General features: G+C 42.2%; 1 protein-coding gene across 3 annotated transcripts in view; it reads right to left on the reverse strand.

Moving 5' to 3' along the window:
* CPAP (centrosome assembly and centriole elongation protein) overlaps positions 1–21,723 on the reverse strand; it is a 90,450-nt gene extending 68,727 nt beyond the window's left edge. For 2 of the 3 annotated variants that reach the window (XM_080662145.1, XM_080662146.1), the window contains exons 1-4: positions 21,600–21,723; positions 4,011–4,047; positions 2,932–3,440; positions 2,251–2,374 (exon numbers count right to left, since the gene is read on the reverse strand). In XM_080662145.1, coding sequence (XP_080518271.1) covers positions 2,251–2,374; positions 2,932–3,375 — 568 coding nt within the window. In that variant the 5' untranslated portion in view covers positions 3,376–3,440; positions 4,011–4,047; positions 21,600–21,723. Of the gene's footprint in view, positions 1–2,250; positions 2,375–2,931; positions 3,441–4,010; positions 4,048–21,599 lie in introns of those variants that run through there. The other variant, XM_080662147.1, reaches the window with a different exon arrangement.
* Between the last annotated feature and the right edge of the window lie 284 nt (positions 21,724–22,007).

Raw genomic sequence — 22,007 nt, forward strand, 5'->3', positions numbered from 1 at the left:
TTCAAAGGGTTTCGTGCAGAAGCATTGTCAGATTGGGGAATAGTCTATGGCTATTCAGGTGTTTGGCCAACAGGAGGCAATAACATGTAGATTAAGATGCCCTAAGCCAGTGGTCGGCAAACTGCGGCTCACGAGCCACATGCAGCTCTTTGGCCCCTTGAGTGTGGCTCTTCCACAAAATACGCCCGCCTGGGCAAGTCTATTTTGAAGAAGTGGCATTAGAAGAAGTTTAAGTTTAAAAAATTTGGCTCTCAAAAGAAATTTCAATCATTGTACTGTTGATATTTGGCTCTGTTGACTAATGAGTTTGCCGACCACTGCCCTAAGCTGTCTGGCAGCAAACAATCATCCTATTCAGGTTTGGGGGAAATGCCTTTCAGCCATTCCCAACAGGTGATTAAATATGTGACTCAGCCCTTGTTGAGTCCCCAAGTTCCATCAACCTTTTGATGAAACTCTTGTAATTATGACATGCTGGAACTGGCTTCCGGCATAAAGTTTCTCTTCAGGCACTCCCAAACCAGTTCTGCTCTGCACATGCACTAGATACCCACTAGCGGAAGCAAAGGGTTTCTGGAAAGCAAAGAAATCTACTCTGTGCCTGAGTGAAGAACCGAGCCCTATATGAGCCAGACCCTGGCAGCAGTTCGGGGAGCCATATTCTTTTTGTTGTTGTTAATCCTCACCAAGGATATTTTTCCCATTGATTTTTATAGTGAGTGGAAGGGAGGGAGAAACATTGATGTGAGAGAGACACACTGATTGGTTGCCTCCCACACACTCTTGGATTGGGGCCAGGGATTAAATCCATAACCCAGGTACATGCCCTTGACCAAGAATCAAATCCAAAATCTTTCAGTACATGGGCCAACACCCTAACCATTAAACAACACAGGCCAGGGGAGGGAGCTATATTCTTTATTAGTGTGTGATCCCTTGATGCATCCAGCTCTCCCCTTTCTCCTTTCCCTCTAGTTTGTTTTTAGTAAACTCCTTCTTTTGCATCTGTTTTGCTTCCTCTCTTGATTTTTATCTTGGGGGAGGGGCAGCAAGAATCCAGTCACTGGTGACATCCAAAATCACTAAACCACTTTTCATCTGCTACACTTCTCATCCCTACCACTCCCATCACTTCCTGAGTCCCAGCCAGTCGCACCCTGCAAACTCATTTGCCAATGTCTTTTCTTCTTTGTATTCTCAATGCCCATGCAACCTCTGAACACAATAGGCACTGTCCTGAATCAGTGAAGCATGGCTCTTCAAAGGTAGCACCAAGCAGACACACAATGCTCCAGACCACTGGTTTTCAAACTGTGGGACACAATCCATTAGTCATTTTATCATCAGATGCAACAGGTCAGGACTGGTTTTGTGTGGTTTTTTAACATAGAATAGAATAAATAAAATAGAAAATATTCTTGCTACATGCCAGGCTCACTAATAAAGACTGATTTATGAAATTTCTTTGAAATTATGAGTCATGATTTTAAATGTTTTTGTTACTATGAAGAATGACCGCCCTAACCGGTTTGGCTCAGTGGATAGAGCGTCGGCCTGCGGACTGAGGGGTCCCGGGTTCGATTCCGGTCAAGGGCATGTACCTTGGTTGCGGGCACGTCCCCAGTGGGGGGTGTGCAGGAGGCAGCTGATCGGTGTTTCTCTCTCATCGATGTTTCTGACTCTCTATCCCTCTCCCTTCCTCTCTGTAAAAAATCAATAAAATATATATTTAAAAAAAAAAAAAAGAATGACCAACAAACTTGCAAAACCACTGCTCCAGACACATTTCAACAGACTTTTCCCCTGATAAGCACTTCATGCTATGCACTGATTGAACATAGAACAAAAGAATTCATAGAAAAAAATATTTCTGGTATGGTTCTTTAGCTGAGTAGAGTGGCTTCTACACATATTTACCTCTATGATACAGAGCAGTTATTGTAAACCAGCAGCCCTAGACCAACTTTGAGTCTAGATCTTTTATTCTACTAGGTCTTTTCTAAATTTTATTTTATAAATAAATGTGAATATTTTTAAGGACACGTATGCTCCAGAACGGCACAGCTCTCACTTGTCCCAATTATACTATACCACCCCTGTTTCAGGTATCCTTGCAGCCTCTAAAGAAACTGGAGTTTGCAACATATGAAAGAGAATAGTAGAAATAATCTGTCAAACAATTCGAGATACGAAATATCTATAACCGCCAATCATTGTACTAATTGGAGACCCCATGTAAGCAAAAAATACCTGGGAGTGTGTGCTGCCCCGACACCATAGTGAGCAGCTTCTCTTGCTCTTCCTTGAGTCTTTGCAGTTGTTCCACCTGTTGCCTCTTCAGTTGTTCCTGCTTCTTCTGCTGCACCTCTTTCAGCTTTTTAAACATAAAATTAACTTATTAAACTAAGCTTACATTTTTTATGAACCTTCACTCCTTACCTTTATCTTAATCCCTCCCATCTCCCTTTTTATATCTTTCCTAATAAAGAGTTTTAAAAAAAAAGTTTCAAAGAGGGATCCCTAAGTAACTAAATCTGCCACCAAAACTCTAAAATCCAATTTTTTATGATGGAAACCATATGGATTCTCTCAAGTAAGAAACAGAAAAAGTCATATAAATCCTTTGATTATTAAAATAGGATAGGTAATCAGTACATTTATGATCAAGCATTTTCCCCTAATATTTGATCAACAATTTCTAATTTAGTTTTTACCAAATGAGGTAGAAAGTTGAAGATATTATCTGAAATGTTATATTTGTCTTACATATTAAACATACTTTAATGTTTCACGTTAGACAAAGGCAAAATTAGGTATTTTGAGCATTTCACACTATAGGGGAAAAAACAAGAGAACCTGAAATTGGTGACTTTCATCATAGAAAAAAACCTGCAATAACACAAATATATATTAGGCCAAGTCCTGGTGTACCTGTTCAAGCTTTTTAAAAAGTGGGTCTTTATAAGCCATTTCTTTGCATTCACTTGCAAGATCTGAGATAAAGTCACTCTTGTTATCTTCCCAGTGTCCTGGAGCATCCTGACATGCTACTGGTTGTGGTCCCTTTTTAGGCAAAGGAAAGACTGTAAGTGTTTCAGATTTATCTGACTGTAATCTGTATGGGCTGTTAGACTCCAACTTCTGTTCTTCATGAAGTGAATCTTCTTTACTTATAAAGTTCAAGCTATTTGAAAAATGTGTGGCTTTAACAGGAAAGCTGGTGGAAATGTTCACATTTGTTCGCTTTTCTTCATCTGCTTCCAAAACAGGAAATCCATGATTTAATATGACTCCAGCCCGAGAAGGATTGGTCATCCACTGGCTTAGAAAGTTCTGCCTACTGTTCAACTCTGAAGAAGTTGGCATCAGGAACATTTTAGTCCAATTTTCTACTGTACTTAAATAATGTAAAAACTCAAAAAACTATTAATTTCCAATACCTGTAGAAGACAGTCAACAAAAAGTATTAAAGATATTCTACCCAAACCTTGACCCAGCATAAAAAAACATACTCAATATTTCATATGCAAAAGACTTCAGCAAAGCATTTGGCATTAAACTACAAGTTTTTTGAAGTGTCTTAAATATCCAAGTACAGTGGATAAAAACCGAAGTTTCCTTCTCATCTAATCCTTCTGATGACTTTATACAAATGCTAAATCATGTGACCTAAAACTATGGGAGCTAAGCCATCTTCTAAGTTATTTAATTACCAAAGGAAAAAAAGCCACTCTCAATATAAAACACCCACATTAAGCACTTTCATGCCTCTAGCCCTAGTACAACATTGCTTCTTTGCGCAAATGGGGAACCCGTGCTCTCCCAAATTCCAGGACAAAAGTCACCATCCCCCATGGCTTTACCTGGCATGGTTTCCTAATGCCCCTTACATCCTAACCACTCACTCACTAGGCAGTCCCTCATCTGTATGCCTAGGGGGTCTCTGTCATTACTATTTTGGCATTCATCCCACTACAGGCAGTCCTCAGGTTACATTGTACTCAACGTACATTGTTTCGTGGTTACGTGGCCATCTCCCATTTATTTCTAAAAAAAAAAAAAAAAAAAAAAAAGTTCCGTCATTTCGACATATGTACATATGTGCTTCATGTTTTTTATTATTTATTTACCACAAGTAAAGGTCAGGAATTGTTATCTTCTAAATTTTTTTTTACTGTTTCACTTCATTACTGCTGTGTATGTGCTCCATGTAAGTGATGTAGGTGCTTATGTAGGTGGGTTCTGGCTTAAAGTGAAAATCGCATTACGTTGCGCTATGGGAACGGATCTCTGACGTAACCCGAGGACCTACTGTATTAGTTGTATTTTGCTTTTGTGTTCATAATTTACCCAGCCATGAGTTCCTTAAAGATATCTGTATATTCACCACTGCCTAGCACCATCCATTCCCAGCAGAGAGGAGAAACTTGATAAATGTTTGCTAAAATTAATTTAAATTAAATCACAACTAAGGTTAAGTTACTGAAAATAAATTCAATATTATAAGGTACTAGAGGCCCGGTGCACAAAAATCATGCACAGGTAGGGTCCCTAGGCCTGGCTGGTGATCAGGGCTGATCTGGGCCTACTGGCTGCCGGCCAGGGCCTTCCTTCGTTCCGCACCACCCTCTGATGGTCAGCGCATGTCAATAAGATTATTTGTGTTCATTGAATGTTCAACAATAAAAATAGCCCAGCTGGTGTGGCTCACTGGCTGAACATCAACCTGTGAACCAGGTGGTCAGTTTGATTCCCAGTCAGGGCATATGCCCAGGTTGTGGGCTCAATCCCAAGCAGAGGGGCGCACAGGAGGCAGCTGATCAATGATTCTCTCTCATCACTGATGTTTCTTTTTTTTCCAAAAAAAACAATTTTAAATATGATAATGTTACATGCAATAAACATTAATATTTCAAGAAAAACAATTTTAAATATAATATTACATGAATAAACATTAATATTTCAAGAAAAAAAGATTTTAAATATAATATTACCAAAACTGTACTAGCATAGTATAATATCACAAAAGTTGTAGGAAATATTGGAAGTCATTGATGTTTCTATCTCTCTCTCCCTCTCCCTTCCTCTCTGAAATCAACAAAAATATATATTTTTTAAAAACAGTAAGAATAGCATTGGTTCATACCATAGGACAGCTACTCTATATGAATCCTACTCTAAAATAGCCAATTTCCTAATGCAATAAATTAAATGGGACATCACAGAGAACATAAGCTGTTCCTCCTTTGAATGTCTGATTTTTCTTAACAGCATTCATTTTCTTACTCTGTGCCAGATACTGTTTTAGGATGATTATATAGCAGTTAATAAGTCAGTCTAATCTAGTGGTGAAAATACACACATAAAAATTAACTATACAATATATTAAATAGTAATAAGTATTAAAGAGAAAAATAAAAGCCATGTAGAGGAAGGAGAGTGCACCATTAGATAGTGTGAACAGGATAAAATTAAGGATCTGGCAGAGGAGAAGGAGCAAGTGGTGCAGCTATAAGGGACAAAGTAAGGCCCAGCCACCTGGACTTTAGAACCTTCATCTGCAAAATGCCCCACCAATGCCCATTCCTCCAGAATCCCATCAATTTTCACAGTCCCATCACCACTATCCACCTTGAATTCTCTAAGATTAATCTCTTCATGTGTTGAAACTTATTTACATCATTTATCATAAGAAGACTCTGAATCCCAAGCCACCCTTTTTATCTCATATGCTAATCTCCACACACATGCTTTATTCTGTCTCCATCTCCCAAAGTATCTCCAATGCTAAAACACTCACTGTCTACCACCAGCAAAATCTCCTATTATCCCTACTTCTTCTCTGACCTTCCTGAAACCTGTCTCCCTATGGTGCCCATACCCTAATACCACTGATCTGGAAGTAGATAATGTGTTTTCCTTTTTGTACATTTTGTTTTTAAGCTATACTCCCTTTCTCCACCATAAAAAGCACCCAATTCCAACCCTCCTTTTGGCCCTACCATCTTCCAGTAATTCCCCAAAATGACTAACACAAAGGGAAAGTAGAAAGGCACAAACTATATGTTCTCTAGGCCTTTAAGAAAACAAGGGAGTTGTTCCTTTGGCCACATACATGCAAATCTACAAGAAAGATGATATTGTACACATCAAGGTAATGGGCACTGTTCAAAAGGAATGCCCCAGCCCTGGCCAGTGTTGCACAGTTGTTAGAGCATTTGCCCACACACCAGAGAGTCACGATTTGATTCCTGGTCTAGAACATGTACATGGGTTGCAGGTACAATACCCAGCCCCAGTTGGGGCATGTATAGGAGGCAAGCAATCGATGCGTCCCTCTCACATCAATGTCTGTCTGTCTGTCTCTCTCTCTCTCTTTTTCTCTCTCAGTCTCTTTCTCCCTCCTCCCCTCTTGCCTTCCACTTTCTCTAAAAATCAATGGAAAAAATATCCTTGGGTGAGGATTAACGGTGGGGGGGGGGGGGGGGAGAATGCCCCATAAATGTTACCATGGCAAAACTAGAAGAGTTTACATATCACAAAGCATGCAGTGGGCATTGTTGTAAATAAAGAAGTTATACACCAAGGATTCCTGTCAAGAGAATTAATGTAGCCCTGGCCGGTGTGGTTCCGTGGTTAGAGCGTTGGCCTGCACACCATAGGGTAGAGAGTCCAATTCCTGCTCAAGGACATATGTCTAGGTTGCAGCTTCCATCCCTGGCTTGGTCGGGACGTGTGCGAGAGCAACCAATCGATGTGTCTCTCTCACAACGATATCTCTCTCTCTCACTCTCTCACTCTTTCTCGCCCTCTCCTCCTCCCTCCCTTCTACTCTCCCTAAAAATCAATGGAAAAAATATCCTTGGGTGAGGATTAACAAACAAACAAAAGAGAGAGAGAGCAAGGGATAATTAATGTATGTATTTGGCATATTAAGCACTATAAGAGCTTCGATAGCTTCTGAAACATGTGAAGAAAAATGATCAGAAAAAGAAGGAATACAAAGAGAAAGGTACCTGGGTTCAAATGAAGTGCCAGCATGCGCCACCCAGAGCAGCACTTTGTGAGAAGCAATGAAAAGGAGCCTGAGCTTCTAGAACCCACTCCCTATGAATCCGTCGCATGATAAGTATAAAAATATGAAAGACCACTGTACTATTAAGAAGGAAAAAAGCCCAATACACCAAGGCTGTGGATTTATCTCTAGTCATGGCACATACAAAAAGCAACCAATGAAGTCATAAATAAGTGAAACAACAAATCAATGATTCTCTTTTTCTTTCTCTCTCTCCCCTCTTTTTTTCCTCTCTCCTCACCATTGTTATTGTTGTTTCTGTCTCTCGCTCCCTCTCCCTTCCTCTCTGAAATCAATAAAAACTTTTAAAAAAAGAGAGAGAGATGTAAAAACTGTAATGTCCTTGAAGCCAAGTGAATGAAGAAAGTGTTTTTGGAGAACCAAAATGGCCATGTAGATAAATGCTGGTACTTGCTGCCTACCACAACATCAAAATTACAACTAAAATAGAGATCAACCATCATTCAGAACCACCTGAAATCTGGCTGAATGGAAGTCCTACAACTAGAGAAGTAAAAAAGAAAGCACATTACAACTGGTAGGAGGGACGGAGGTGCAGAACAGGTTGGTCCAACACCCACATGGGGCGTTATTTTAATCAAGAGGGATATTGTGGCTGCAGAGGCCTCCCGTGAGAAACAAGGGGTTAGAGCTCCACACCAGACCCCAAGAACAGGGTTCCAAAGCTGGGAAGAGAAGTCCCCATAACTTCAAGCTGTAAAAACCAGCAGGGACTGTAGCTGAGTGACACAGAGGTTGCAGGAGACCCAGGCAGTTTCTATTAAAGGGCTGGCGCATGAACTTCCTTGGACTTGTTCCCTCTGGGCTCCAGTGCTGGAGTGGCGATTTGAAAGGAACCTGGGACATTCGGGGAGGAACTGGATAGTCTGGCATCAGAGCAAGAACTCGGGGGTGGCTTTCTCCCAGACAGGGGTCCTCTTATGGTCACTGCTTCTGTGCTGGAACCTCCCCATTACAGAGCTAACTGGCAGCCATATCTGAGTTTCAATTTGCTTGGCCCACACTATTTGCTCTACCCTGATGATTCCCTGAGAAACTGCCCCATCCAATCTGCAGCTCTACCCAAGCTGTTTGCAGCAGCTTTTCCATATGAATGACCTGTCGTGGCTCGGGCTTCAGACTTTCCTAAAATCACTTATATGAGCAGCAATTGATATAAGCATGCCCCATACCTATCAATAACAGGCCCAAGTGTTGGGGATTATGGGGTTGGAGCTAGGAGGGCAGCCATCTGAATTTCCTGTTCTTAGTAATTCCTTCATTCTGCAGAGGATATCTATCTCCCGGGGACATTTGTTATCCTGGTGGTTTTTGCCTGGAGGGGAAGCAGTTGCCCCACCCTGTTGGAAGACCCCCACTACCACCCTGTGGTCGATAGCCTGAGGCTGATCAATACTAATAACAATCAGACTAAAGGCAGAGGAGGATCTCTGGAGCCTCTGAGTCTTTGCCTGATCTCTTTGTGGGCACAGGACTAGGAAAATCAAACTCTGGTGCACATCTTGGTCCTGTCCAAAGACATCAAACCCCAGCAGAGGGAGCCAAAAGTTGTGGATTGCTGATAGCTCCAAACAGTACTCAGGGCTAGTCACAAACAACCTCTGACACTGTCCTGCACTAGAGACTGGAAGTTGTAGCAGATGTACCTAATACACAGACACAAACCCAAACTGGCAGTCAAAATGGGGAGAGCCCTGGATGGTTTGGCTCAGTGGATAGAGCGTTGGCCTGCGGACTGAAGGGTCCCAGTTTGATTCCCAATCAGGACACATGCCTGGGTTGCGGGCTCAATCCTTAGTAGGGGGCATGCAGGAGGCAGCCAATCAATGATTCTCGATTTTCTCTCATCATTGATGTTTCTATCTCTCTCACCCTCTCCCTTCCACTCTGAAATCAATAAAAATAGTTTTTAAATGGGGAGAGAGAAAAAAAAAAAACAGAAATGAAAGAACAAGTGAATTCCCCAGAAGAAGAACTAAATGAAATGGAGATAAGAAATTTACATAGAGTTCAGAATAATGATGGCAAAGATATAAACAGCATGAGAAAAAATACAGTAAATATGAAGAATGGCATGGCACTAATAAAGAACACGTTGGAAGGAATACACAGCAGATTAGGAGAAGCCGAGGATCGCATCAGTGAGTTAGAAGACAGGGTAGAAAAAAATCACTCAATCAGAAAACCAAAAAGAAAAAAACAATTAAAAGACAGGAGAAGAGATTAAGGAAGCTGAAGAGACAACATGAAATGTAACAATATTCACATAATACATATGCCAGAAGGGGAAGAAAATGAGCAAGGGATAGAGAATGTGTTTGAAGAAATAATGGCAGAAAACTTCCCTACCCTGGTGAAGGAAAAAGTTACACAAGTTCAGGAGGCACAGAGTCAGAAGCAAGAAGAACCCAAACAGGCCCATGCCCAGACACATCATAATTACAATGAAAAAAATTAAAGACAAAGAGAGAACCTTAAAAGCAGCAAGAGAAAAGCAAATTGTTACCTACAAAGGATCTCCCATAAGGCTGTCAGCTGATATCTCATCAGAAACTCTACATGCTAGAAGAGAAAGGCATGAAGTATTCAAGGTAATGAAAAACAAGTATCTGAAACTAAGATTACTATATGAAGCAAGGCTATTATTCAATATAGATGGTGAAATAAAGAGACTCCCAAACAAAAAAGACTAAGGCACTTTGTCACCACTAAATAAGCACTGCAATAAATTTTAAAGAGACTGCTGTAATAAGAAGAAATGGAGAAACAGGCATACAGAATTAAAAGGCAATAAAAGAGTAACTATTGCCGAAACCGGTTTGGCTCAATGGATAGAGCGTCGGCCTGCGGACTGAAAGGTCCCGGGTTCGATTCCGGTCAAGGGCATGTACCTTGGCTGTGGGCACATCCTCAGTGGGAGGTGTGCAGGAGGCAGCTGATCGATGTTTCTCTCTCATCGATGTTTCTAGCTTTCTATCCCTCTCCCTTCCTTTCTGTGAAATATCAATAAAATATATTTAAAAAAAAAAAAAAAAAAAAAAAAAAAGAGTAACTATCAACCTGAAATGTAAATGGATTAAATGCTCCTATCAGAAGACACAGAGTAGCAGAATGGATAAAAAAACATGACCCAATTACATGCTGACTACAAGAAACCCACCTCAGAACAAAAGACTCACACAGAATGAAAGTGAACAAATGGAAAAAATTATCCATGCAAATGGAAAAGACAAAAAGGCTGGGATAGCAATACTCTTATCTGACAAAATATGAAGAACTGAAGGCCATTACAAGAGACAACAAAGGTCATTACATAATATTAAAGGCATCCTATATAAAAAAGGCTAATATGCAAATTGTCCCCTAGGGAGTTTGAGCAACCTGGAGTTCAACCACTTGCTATGACGTGTGCTGACCACCAGGGGGCGGCGCAGCAGCCAGGGAAGGAAGGCCCCGGATGGCAGATGGTGGACGGCAGCCAGGGGAAGGAAGGCCCCAATCGGCCCTGATCGCTGGCCAGGCCTAGGGACCCTACCTGTGCACAAATTTCATGCACCAGGCCTCTAATCAATCCAATAAGAGGATGTAATCCTGGTACACATATATGCACATAATACAGGACCACCTAAATATATTTAATAACTTCTAGAGGAATATAAGGGAATGATTGACATTGGTAGAGTTATATTAGGGAACTTGAATACCCTGCTGACTTCCAAACAAAAAATTAACAAGGAAACAGTGACTCTAAAGGACACACTTGATCAGATGGGTTTAACCGATATTTATGGAACGTTTCACCCCAAAGCTGCAGAATATACATTCTTGTCAAGTGCACATGGATCATTCACAAAGATAGATCACATGTTAGGATACAGAACAAGTCTCTCTACAAGTTCAAGAAGATTGAAATAATATCAAACATCTTCTCAGATAATAAATTAATGAAATTAGAAATCAACTACAGTAAAAACAATCAAAAACACGCAAACACATGGAGGCTAAATAGCATGTAATTAAACAATGAATGGGTTACCAATGAGACCAAGAAAGAAATCAAAAACTTCCTGGAAACAAATGAACACACAACAACCCAAAATCTCTGGGACACAGCAAAAGGAAGTTCATAACACTACAAGCCTACCTCAAAAAAAAAAAAAGAACTAAAACTATTTAACTCTACAACTTAAAGAATTAGAAAGAGAACAAGAAAAACCCAGAGTAAGTAGAAGGAAGGAAATAATAAAGGTCAGAGCAGAAATAAATGACATAGAGACTAAAAGAACAATAAAGAAAATCAAATAAACCAAGAGCTGTTTCTTTGAAAACACAAACATTAGCCAGACTCATCAAGAAACAAGATAGAGGACCCAAGTAAATAAAATCAAAAACTAAAGCAGTGAAGTAACAACAGACAACACAGAAATACAAAGGATTGCAAGAAAACACTATGAACAACTATATACCAACAAGCTGGACAATGTGGAGGAAATAAAAAATCCCCCCCCCCAAAAAAAATACCATCTATTAGAACTGAATCAGGAAGAATCAAAAAACCTGAATAGGCCAATAACAACTGATGAAATAGAAGCAGTAATCAAAAATTTTCAGCAAAAAAAGCCCTGGTCCGGATGGCTTCACAGGGGAGTTTTACCAAACCTTCAAAGAACAACTTACACCTGTCTTGCTCAAACTATACCAAAAATTCCAAAAGGAAGAAACACTTCCAAGCTCTGTTTATGAGGCCAACATTATACTAATTTTAAAACCAGATAAAGACACTACAAAGAAAGAGAACTATGGGCCAATATCCCTGATGAACATGGATGTTAAAATCCTCAACAAAATATTAGCAAATTGGATCCAGCAATGTATTAAAAAGATCATACACCATGACCTACAGATTGAAAGACAAAAATCATATGATCGTATCAATTGATACAGAAAAAGTACTCAACAAAATCCAACACCCACTTTTTATAAAAATTCTCAGCAGATTGGGAATAGCGGGATCATACCTCAACATAATAAAGGCCATATATGACAAACCTACAGCGAACATCATACTGAATGGGCAAAAACTAAAACCATTTCACCTAAGAACAGGGACAAGACAGAAAGGTCTGTTTTCACCACTCTTATTCAATAGTGCTGGAAGTCCTAGCCGCAGCGATCAAACAGGAAGAAATAAAAGGCATCCAAATTGGAAAGGAGGAAGTAAAACTCTCATTATTTGCAGATGACATGATATTGTACACAGAAAACCCCAAAGGCCCCACCAAAAAACTACTGGATTTAATAAAGGAATGCAGCCATGTAGCAGGATACGAAATCAACATCCACAAAGAAGGATAAGTATCACATGATCTCACTAATTTGATTAATATAATGAACAATGTAAACTGATGAAGAAATATAGATCCAAAGATAAAGAAACATGGAACAGACCATCAATCATCAGAGGGAAGGCAGGAGTGGGGGCGGGTGCGAGGGGGAGGAAGAGGTTAAGAGATCAACCAAAGGACTTGTATGCAGCATATAAGCATAACCACTGGACACAGACAGTGAGGGCATGTGCTGGGGGTTGGAAGCAGCTGTGGAGAGATCAATGGGGGGAAAAGGAGACATATGTAATACTTTCAACAATAAAGAACTTAAATTAAAAAAAAAAATCCCAGCTCATGGAAGGATTCAAAAAAAATCAACACCCAGAAACTGATGGCATTTTTTCACACAATAATGAATTCTTAGACAGAGGAACTAAATAAACAATCCCATTTACCATTGAAACAAAAAATATTTAAGATACTTAGGAATAAACTTAACCAGAAATAAAAGATTTGTACTCAGAAAGCCACAATACACTGAAAAAAAGAGACAGAGGAAGATATAAATAAGTGGAAGAATATACCATGTTCATGGATTGGTAAAATTAACATCATTAAAATGTCCATACTACCCAAAGCAATCTACAGATTCAATGCAATCCTTATTAAAACAACAGCATAGTTGTTATTTTAATAAGGATTAAAATAACAACTAGTTCACATAGGTTGAACTAGTTGTTATTTTACAGATCTAGAACAAACACTCCAAAAATTTATATGGACCCAAAAAAGACCCCAAATAGCTAAAGCAATCATGAAAAAGGAGAACAAAGTTGTAGGGATCACAATACCTGATTTAAAGTTATACTACAGAGCTACTGCACTGAAAACAACCTGGTACTGGCACAAGAACAGGATCAATGGAACAGAACACAGATACCAGAAATCAACCCAAGTCATTATGCTCAATTATATATCTGACAAAGGAGGCAAGAACATACAATAGAGGCAAGACAGTCTCTTCAATAAGTGGTATTGGTAAAATTGGAAAGATACATGCAAAAAAATGAAACTAGACCACCAACTTACACCATACACAAGAATAAACTCAAAATGTATATAAGACTTAAATTTAAATGTAAGGCATAAAACCATAGAAGTCCTAGAAGAAACCATAGGCAGCAAAATCTCACACATCTCTCGTAGCAATATGTTTATGGATACATCTCCTAGGGCAGTGGTTGGCAAACTCATTAGTCAACAGAGCCAAATATCAACAGTACAACGATTGAAATTCCTTTTGAGAGCCAAATTTTTTAAATTTAAACTTCTTCTAACGCCATTTCTTCAAAATAGACTCGCCCAGGCCATGGTATTTTGTGGAAGAGCCACACTCAAGGGGCCAAAGAGCTGCATGTGGCTCACGAGCCCAGTTTGCCGAACACGGTCCTAGGGCAAAGGAAACCAAGGAGAAAATAAACAAATGGGACTACATCAAAATAAAAAGCTTCTGCACAACAAAAGAAACCATCAACAAAACAAAAAGGGAGCCCACTGTATGGGAGAGCATTTTTGGCAATGATACATCTGATAAAGAACTCATACAATTTAACAAAATGAAGGCAAACAACCCAATTAAAAAATTGGCAACGAACCTAAACAGACACTTCTCCAAAGCAGACATACAGATGGCCAAGAGACATATGAAAAAATGCTCAAAGTCACTGATCATCAGAGAGATGCAAATTAAAACGAAAATGAGGTATGGAGTGTCCTCAAAAAATTAAAAATGGAACTGCCATCTGATACAGTGATCCTACTTCTAGGAATATATCCTAAGAGACCCAAAACATCAATCAGAAGAAAGTATGCACCCTTTGTTCACAGCAGCACAATTTACAATAGCTAATATCTGGGAACAGCCCAATTGTCAACAGTAGATGAGTGGATAAAAAAGATGTAGTACATTTACACCATGGAATACTATACAGCAGTAAAAAAGAAGGATCTCTTACACTTTGAGACAACATGGATGGACCTGGAGAGTATTATGCTAAGTAAAATATGCCAGTCAGAGAAAGACAAGTATCACATGATCTCACTCATATGTGGAATCTAATGAACAGAATAAACTAATGAACAAAATAAATCCAGAGACATAGAAGCATAGAACAGACTATGGAATCTCAAAGGGAAGGCAGGGGTGGATGGGTCAGTCAAAAGAGATCAACCAAAGAACTTGTGTGCATCTGTCCTACATAATAAAAGGCCAATATGCAAATAGACCAACCGGCAGAACCGAACAACTGACCAGTCGCTACGACGTGCACTGACCACCGGGGGGTGCGCACAGAATATGACGGGCGTCGGCAACAGGCAGCAGAGCACGAAACATGGTGGGCATTGGCCGCAGCAGGACAGTGGAGCAGGTGAGCAGAGACACCAGACCATGGCAGGGCGCTGGTCGCTGTCACCAGTGCAAGCCTCTGGTGGTTACTGAAAATTCTCTGCTCCCACGCACTGCAGTCCTGCCCGGCACTAGTACATGCTGCTGGCGCTGGCCCCAATTGCACCCACTGTCATTGCTGGAGCCGCTGCTCACACCCAGCGCCAGACCCAATTGCTCGGTGCCGTCAGTGGGTGCGAGCAGCAGCTGCCAGCCCCGATTGCCCCTCAGGGCTTCTCCACCTCCCCCTGTTTCTGAGGGGCGATCGGGGCCAGCAGCCCCCTCTCACACCCGCTGCCAGCGACAACCCCACTCGCACCCACTCATACCCACAGCCAGTGCTGGTGCCACCGCTCACACCCGCTGCCAGCGCCCAGCACCGGCCCTAAATGCTCAGTGCCGTCAGCAGGTACGAGCAGCAGCTGCTGGCCCCAATTGCCCCTCAGGGCTTGTCCACCTACCCCTGCTCCTGAGGAGCAATCGGGGCAGCAGCCGCCACTTGCACCCGCTGACGGCGCCGGCCCAGCTCGCACCTGCTGCTGGAGCCAACCCCAATCGCTCCATGCCGTCAGCAGGTGCGAGTGGGGCCAGTACTGCCAGCACGTGGGAGTGGCAACAGCAGGAGCTGGGCTGCCAGCAGACAGGGGATTGGGGGCCGCGGCGAGAGGGGCCGGCCGAGACCTGGCCCTGTGCCCACCACAGCCTGGCAGACCACAGTTCCTTTCAAGGTGCACGAATTCGTGCACTGAGCCCCTAGTATATATATAAAAGCCCAAATGACCAAATGACCAGTCGACCTGTTGCTATGACACACACTGACCACTCAATGCAGGAGCTGCCCCTGGTGGTCAGTGTGCTCCCACAGCAGGAGTGCCGCTCAGCTGACCAACCCATCCCGGTGGCCCACCAACCCGGCGGCAGCCACTCACTCCTCCTCAGTAGTCCTGCAGGTCCAATCTCCGGAGAATGGGCCAGGCACTGACGGACACAGACATGATCCCAACAGCACTGCCAGCCTCCTGAAGTTGGCCTTGGGCACTGTGGCCACTTCACCTCCCTAGATGCTCTGCATGGAAGAAATATGAAAGCTGCCGCCAGGTGGCTCCTGACAACTGGCACGAACATCAGCAGGACAGATCCATATCCCAGGCCAGCAAGGGCGTCCCACCGCCTGCCTGGAGGGCCGATCGCATCCCGGCCCCTCTCTGCCCCCCTTGGAACAAGTGCTAGATGCAGGGCTCACAGCTGGCAAGTGCTGCAGCAGCAGCACGAGCCTCGAGTCCGCAGCAGGCGCAGCGGGGCCGGGATGAAAAAGAGCGGCAGGCAGGAGTGGCAGGCGGCATTGGACTGCCGATTTCGGCCCATTCCCAGCAGGCCACGCCAAGGGACCCCACCCATGCACGAATTCGTGCACTAGGCCTCTAATATATACATAACCATGAATACAGACAATAGGGTGGTGAAGGCCTGGGGTGGAGGACAGGACAGGGTGGGCTAGAAGGTGTCAATGAGGGGGAAAGGGGAACATATGTAATATCCTCAACAATAAAGATTTAATTTTAAAAGTATAATAAAAAGGTGAACCTTAAAAAATAATGAAGAGTTCTAAGACCCGACCCTAGCATTAGCCTGCCTTGCTTCGCAGCTTGGCCTCTCCTGGGCACTTCTAAGCCAATACAAGTAGCAATCATCTGCAGATCTCTCTGTGGCTCCTGCCCGGTAACCCGAGGCAGTGACTAACTTTGCACCTCTTGGGAGGCCCCAGAGCCAGTGCACCCAGTGGATAGCTTCAGACCTTACCAGATTACAACTCTACACATCCACAAGCAAAACACTCAAGGGGCAGACTTAGTGAGCACCAAATCCTTACTTGAAGCAAGTCCTGTTCCATAGGGGTGTCTTCCACTGTAGTCACAGCTGGTCCTCACAGCCAACTGGCCTAGAGGTGAATTCCTCCCAGTGACGCCAACAGCAATTAAGTCTCACCTACAAGACTGTGCCCACAGCCCACACAGGGGCACACCTAAAGTGTCCAGCTCAGGTGACTGGGAGGCTGAGCCACTGGGCTCTACAGGACACTTAATAGACAAGGCCACTCTACCAATCCAGGAGACATAGCAGCTCTGCCTAATACAATGAAACAAACACAGGGAAGCAGCCAAAACGCACAGACAAAGAAACATGTCACAAATGAAAGAACAGAAGAAATCTCAAGAAAGAAAACTAAATAAAATGGAAGCAAGCAAACTATTAGATACAGAGTTCAAAACAATGGTTATAAGGTTGCTCAAGGATCTTAATGAGAGCTTCAAGGATCTTAGTGTGAATTTCAAAAATCTTAGTGAGAACATCAAAGACATGGAAAAGACCAGTCATAAATTAAGCATACACTAACTAAAATAAAGAATAATTTACAGGAATTCAACAATAGAGGATTCTGAGAATCAAATCAACAATTTGGAATATAAAGAAGCAAAAAACAGCCCTAACTGGTGTGGCTCAGTGGATAGAGCGTCGGCCTGCGGACAGAGGGTCCCGGGTTCGAGTCCGGTCAAGGGCATGTACCTTGGTTGTGGGCGCATCTCCAGTCAGGGGCGTGCAGGGGGCAGCTGATCAATGTTTCTCTCCCATCGATGTTTCTAACTCTCTATCCCTCTCCCTTCCTCTCTGTAAAAAAATCAATAAAATATATTTTAAAAAAAGAAGCAAAAAACACCTAATCAGAAGAGCAAAAAGAAAAAAGAGTCCAAAAATATGAAGATAGTGTAGGGAGCCTCTGAGACAACTTGAAGCATACCAAAATTTGCATCATGGAGGTGCTGAAAGGAGAATAGAGGGAGCAAGAAATTGAAGACCTATTTGAGAAATAATAACAGAAATCTTCCTCAACCCAGTGAAAGAAATAAACTTCCAAGTCCAAAAAGCGCAGAGAGTCCCAAACAAGAGGAACCCAAAGAGGACCACACCAAAACACATCATCAATAAAATGCCAAAGATTAAAGACAAAGAGAGAATCTTAAAAGCTGCAACAGAAAAGCAGTTAGTTACCTACAAAGGAATGCCCAAATGACTGTCAGCTGATTTCTCAACAGAAACTTTGCAGGCCATAAGGGAGTGGCAAGAAATACTTAAAGTGATGAATAGGGAGGACCTACAACCAAGATTATTCTACCCAGGAAAGCTATCATTTAGAATTGATGTCAGATAAAGAAAAGAGCTTCACAGATAAGAAAAAGCTAAAGAAGTTCATCACCACCAAACCAGTATTACATGAAATGTTGAAGGGTATTCCTTAAGAGGAAGAAGAGTAAGAACAGGAAGAAAAAGAACCAAAATATCAACAATAAAATGGTAATAAATATATATATATCAACAATTGAATATAAAAATCAAAATAAACAAACAAGGAATCTAATGAACAAAATAAACTGATGAATAAAACAGAACCAGAGGCATGGAACAGACTGAAAAATCTCAGAAGGAAAGAGGACAGGGGTGGGTGGGGGAAAGAAATTAACCAAAGATTTTAAATGCATATATGCATTACCTATGGACACAGAAAACAGAGTGGTGAAGACCTGGGGCATGGCGGGAACCTGGTGGAGGGGGGCAATGGGAGGAATAAAGGGGGATATCTGTAATACTCTCAACAATAGAGTTGTTTTTTTTAAAGTGTTTCAAGGAATAAAGGCTTAATGCTGTTAACAGATGAAAGGCGAGAGCTGAGAACTGATCTTAAAATTTAGCAAAGCAAAGGTCATAGCTTGAAAGCAGCTGAGGGGAGGAGGCAAAAGCTTGAATTGAGGGGATACATGAAAGAGTAAGACACTGGAGACAGTGAGTATAGTTCTTTCCAGGAGTTTCATTATAAAGAGAAGAAAATAAATAGCACAGCAGCTGTACAAGGAAGCAAGGAGAAGAGGGAGAGAGATTTTTTTAATACAGATGAAATAGCCCTGGCGTGTGTAGCTCAGTTGGTTGGAGCATCATTCAGTACACCAAAATGTGGCCGGTTTGATTCCTACTCAGGACACATATCTAGGTTGCCAGTTGGATCCCCAGTAGGGGCATGTACTGGAGGCAGCCAACTGATGTTTCTCTCACTATTTCTTTCTCTCTCTCTCTCTCTCTCTCAAAAATCAATAAAAACATATACCCAGGTGAGGATTTAAAAAAAAAAAAAAGAAGAAATAAAAGCATGTTTGTAGGCTGATGAGGATGAGGATGGAGAGAGAGGAGACCTCCCATAGCCATGTCTTTGAGAGGAGAGGTGAGAGTACCAAAGTGGAATGACATTTTACACTATTTTTCAGACCTAATACTAGACTTTATCAATGTAATACAACAAAAATGTATATAAACCAAAGACAAACAAACATGTATTTAGCCTCATACCTAATGTCTGAAAAACATGTACAAAAGATATAAACAGGAAAATAAACAGAGACCCAAACATTAAAATGTGCTCATCCTCATTCAATTGACTAGAAATTGAAAGTTACAACATACTATTTTTCACATACTCTGTTGGCAAAGACTAAATAATACCCAGTAGAAAAGAGAAACTCTTTCATAAAGTATTATCTAGGAAGGTAAACTGGTACAACCTTTTGAAGGGCAATTTGACAGTACCTATCCAAACTGTAAATGCACAGAAACTTTGACTCAGTCCCTATTCGGACGCCAATAAAAAAAGAGAAAGAAACTTTGACTCAGCAATTTCACATCTAGGCATTCTGTGCTATATTAGCACAAGGTCACATCCTATCTAATAAGGAGGGAATATGCTCATTGACTGCCCCACCCTCAAAGATGGCAGCACCCACAGCCAATAAGGAGGGAATATGCTAATTGACTGCCACGCCCTCAAAACAGCGCCCCATCTGCGAGGCAGGCACACAGCAAGGCCAGGCCCCAGTCCAGGTGGGCCTGGCCGCTCTGCATGCCTACCTTTGGAGTCCCCCAGTCCCTTCAGCCCCCAACCGCCCAGGGCCGGCCCAAGCAGCAAGTAAACCTCAAATGGCGGCTGCTCAGCCGCCCAGGGCCAGCTCAAGGCGCAGGCAAGCCTCAGATGGCAGCTGCCCAATTGCTCAGGGCCGCCCAAGGCTCAAGTAACCAGAGACTTGTGCTGCCGGCAGTGGCAGCACCAGAGGTGTGATGGGGCGTAGCCTTCTCCTAATCACTAGGTCACCTCCCGCCCCTGAGGGCTCCCGGACTGTGAGAGGGGACAGGCCAGGATAAGGGACACACCCTCCTCCAGTGCATGAATTTTCATGCATCAGGCCTCTAGTTTGTAATAAACTAAAATTAACTTAAATGACCATTAATAGGGGCCCAGCTAATTATGGTATTCAGATTAAGTACTCATTAAGGAGTACTTAAGTTTATTAAGTGCTGACATAGAAGTACTGAATATAACCAACAAAATATATGTTAATTGACAAAAGTGAAATGGAGTGCATAAGAGAAAGAAAAAAAATACAATTACATAGTCCTGTGTAGACCAATATGGTAGCCACGTGTCACAGATAGCTACTGAGCACTTGAAATGTGGCTTATGTAACTGAAGAACTAAAAAATAGATGGTGTCATTTTATTAGGTCAAAAATATGGACTTAATGGAATTTTTAAATGAGAATGCAGTTCCCCTTGTCGCTTCATAGCACTGTATGACATACATTGAAAATACCCGTGCTCCCAAATATGAGGAACAGTATTTGTGTCAGTCTGTGAACATGAAACAAATGATCCAGGGGACTTGCACAGCCATGTAGTAAATGAACATGCATGTAAATTAATAAGTTAAATGCAAGTGTAACAATGGACAACATGGACAGTACAGCTTCTTGAGCAAAATTACCTTTGACAAACGTAACATTTTTTTGTATGTCAAGTATGTGATTTTCCTAGAATAGACAATGTTCAATGTTAATATGCTATTGAACATATTAAAATTTTCCTCATGTTTGTGATGAGTGTGGGAAAAGCTTTTCAATTAGAATATTACAAACATTTAAATTCACATTTATCTGAAGGGGTTTATTTATGTCAGTACTGTGAATATTCAACAGGACAAACTGAAGATCTTAAAATTCATCCAGACTTCAAACATTCAGCTAACTTACTTCATAAGTGTAATGACTACTTGATGAGGTTTGGAAATGTAGAAATTAAGTTCACGAGACAATTATATCATTCTGTTTAACTAACATAACATTAATGTAAAGTCATAAATATGACTTCTTTGGAGACGTCAAAAAAAAGAAAATACCTGTGCTCCGTTTTCCGAAGCAGGGGAAAAGTGGACATACTCACTTAATTCAAAACCACGCTCAGACCGTGAAAAGGTAGTAGCTGGTCGAGAAGGTGATGATTTATTAGTCCTTAAAAATGCACCTTCTCGAAAGCCACGATTCCACAGCAGAGCTGTAAAGACAAGGACCTGACCAGAGTGATGGAGACCCGCCCTTGCAGAGGACAGAAAGCAACGTCGCGGTACACGCTCTCCGCAAGCAGTCTGAATCTCTATGCTTAACAGCAGCTTAGAGTGTGGTCAAAACCTCCGCAGTGAGAAACGGAGTCTCCCCACGAAACCCCGATAACCTGGAACAGACGTTGGCCACACCCTGCAGCCTCCGGCCCGAAGCGGATCCTCCCGCGCGCCGCAGACCCTCTCAGGTGCAGAGCGTCGAAACCCCCAGCTCTCCCTCTCCCTAAGCCCACGTACTACCTCTCCGAAGTCCCTGGGCCTCTCAATCCACTCAAACCAAAGCCGGAGTCGCCGCAGCATTTACGAAAGAGCCGCCACAATCACCGCCTCCGGAGGGAGCCCCGCCCCTGAACCAAGGGCTCCTGGGAAATGTAGTGCCCACCCGACCCTCTACGCCTGCGCTCGGGCACCACCAGGCTCACGCAAACTACTATTCCCAGCGACGTCACAGCGGGGGCTGTTACCTAGGGGATTCGGGCGGGCATCTTCCACCCCGGAAGATGAGAGGGCGGGGCGTAGGGAAAACCGTTTCTAGAGTAAACGGCCGGCATAGACCGGAAGGCCCGCCCCTTTGAAAACTGGGAGCGCGCCTAGAGAGAAGGAGAAGCCTCCTGGGTGGAGGCCTAGCTAAGCACCCAGGAAACGCTT

The sequence above is a fragment of the Plecotus auritus genome, assembly GCF_963455305.1.
Source record: "Plecotus auritus genome assembly, chromosome: 3".
Taxonomy (NCBI): domain Eukaryota; kingdom Metazoa; phylum Chordata; class Mammalia; order Chiroptera; family Vespertilionidae; genus Plecotus; species Plecotus auritus.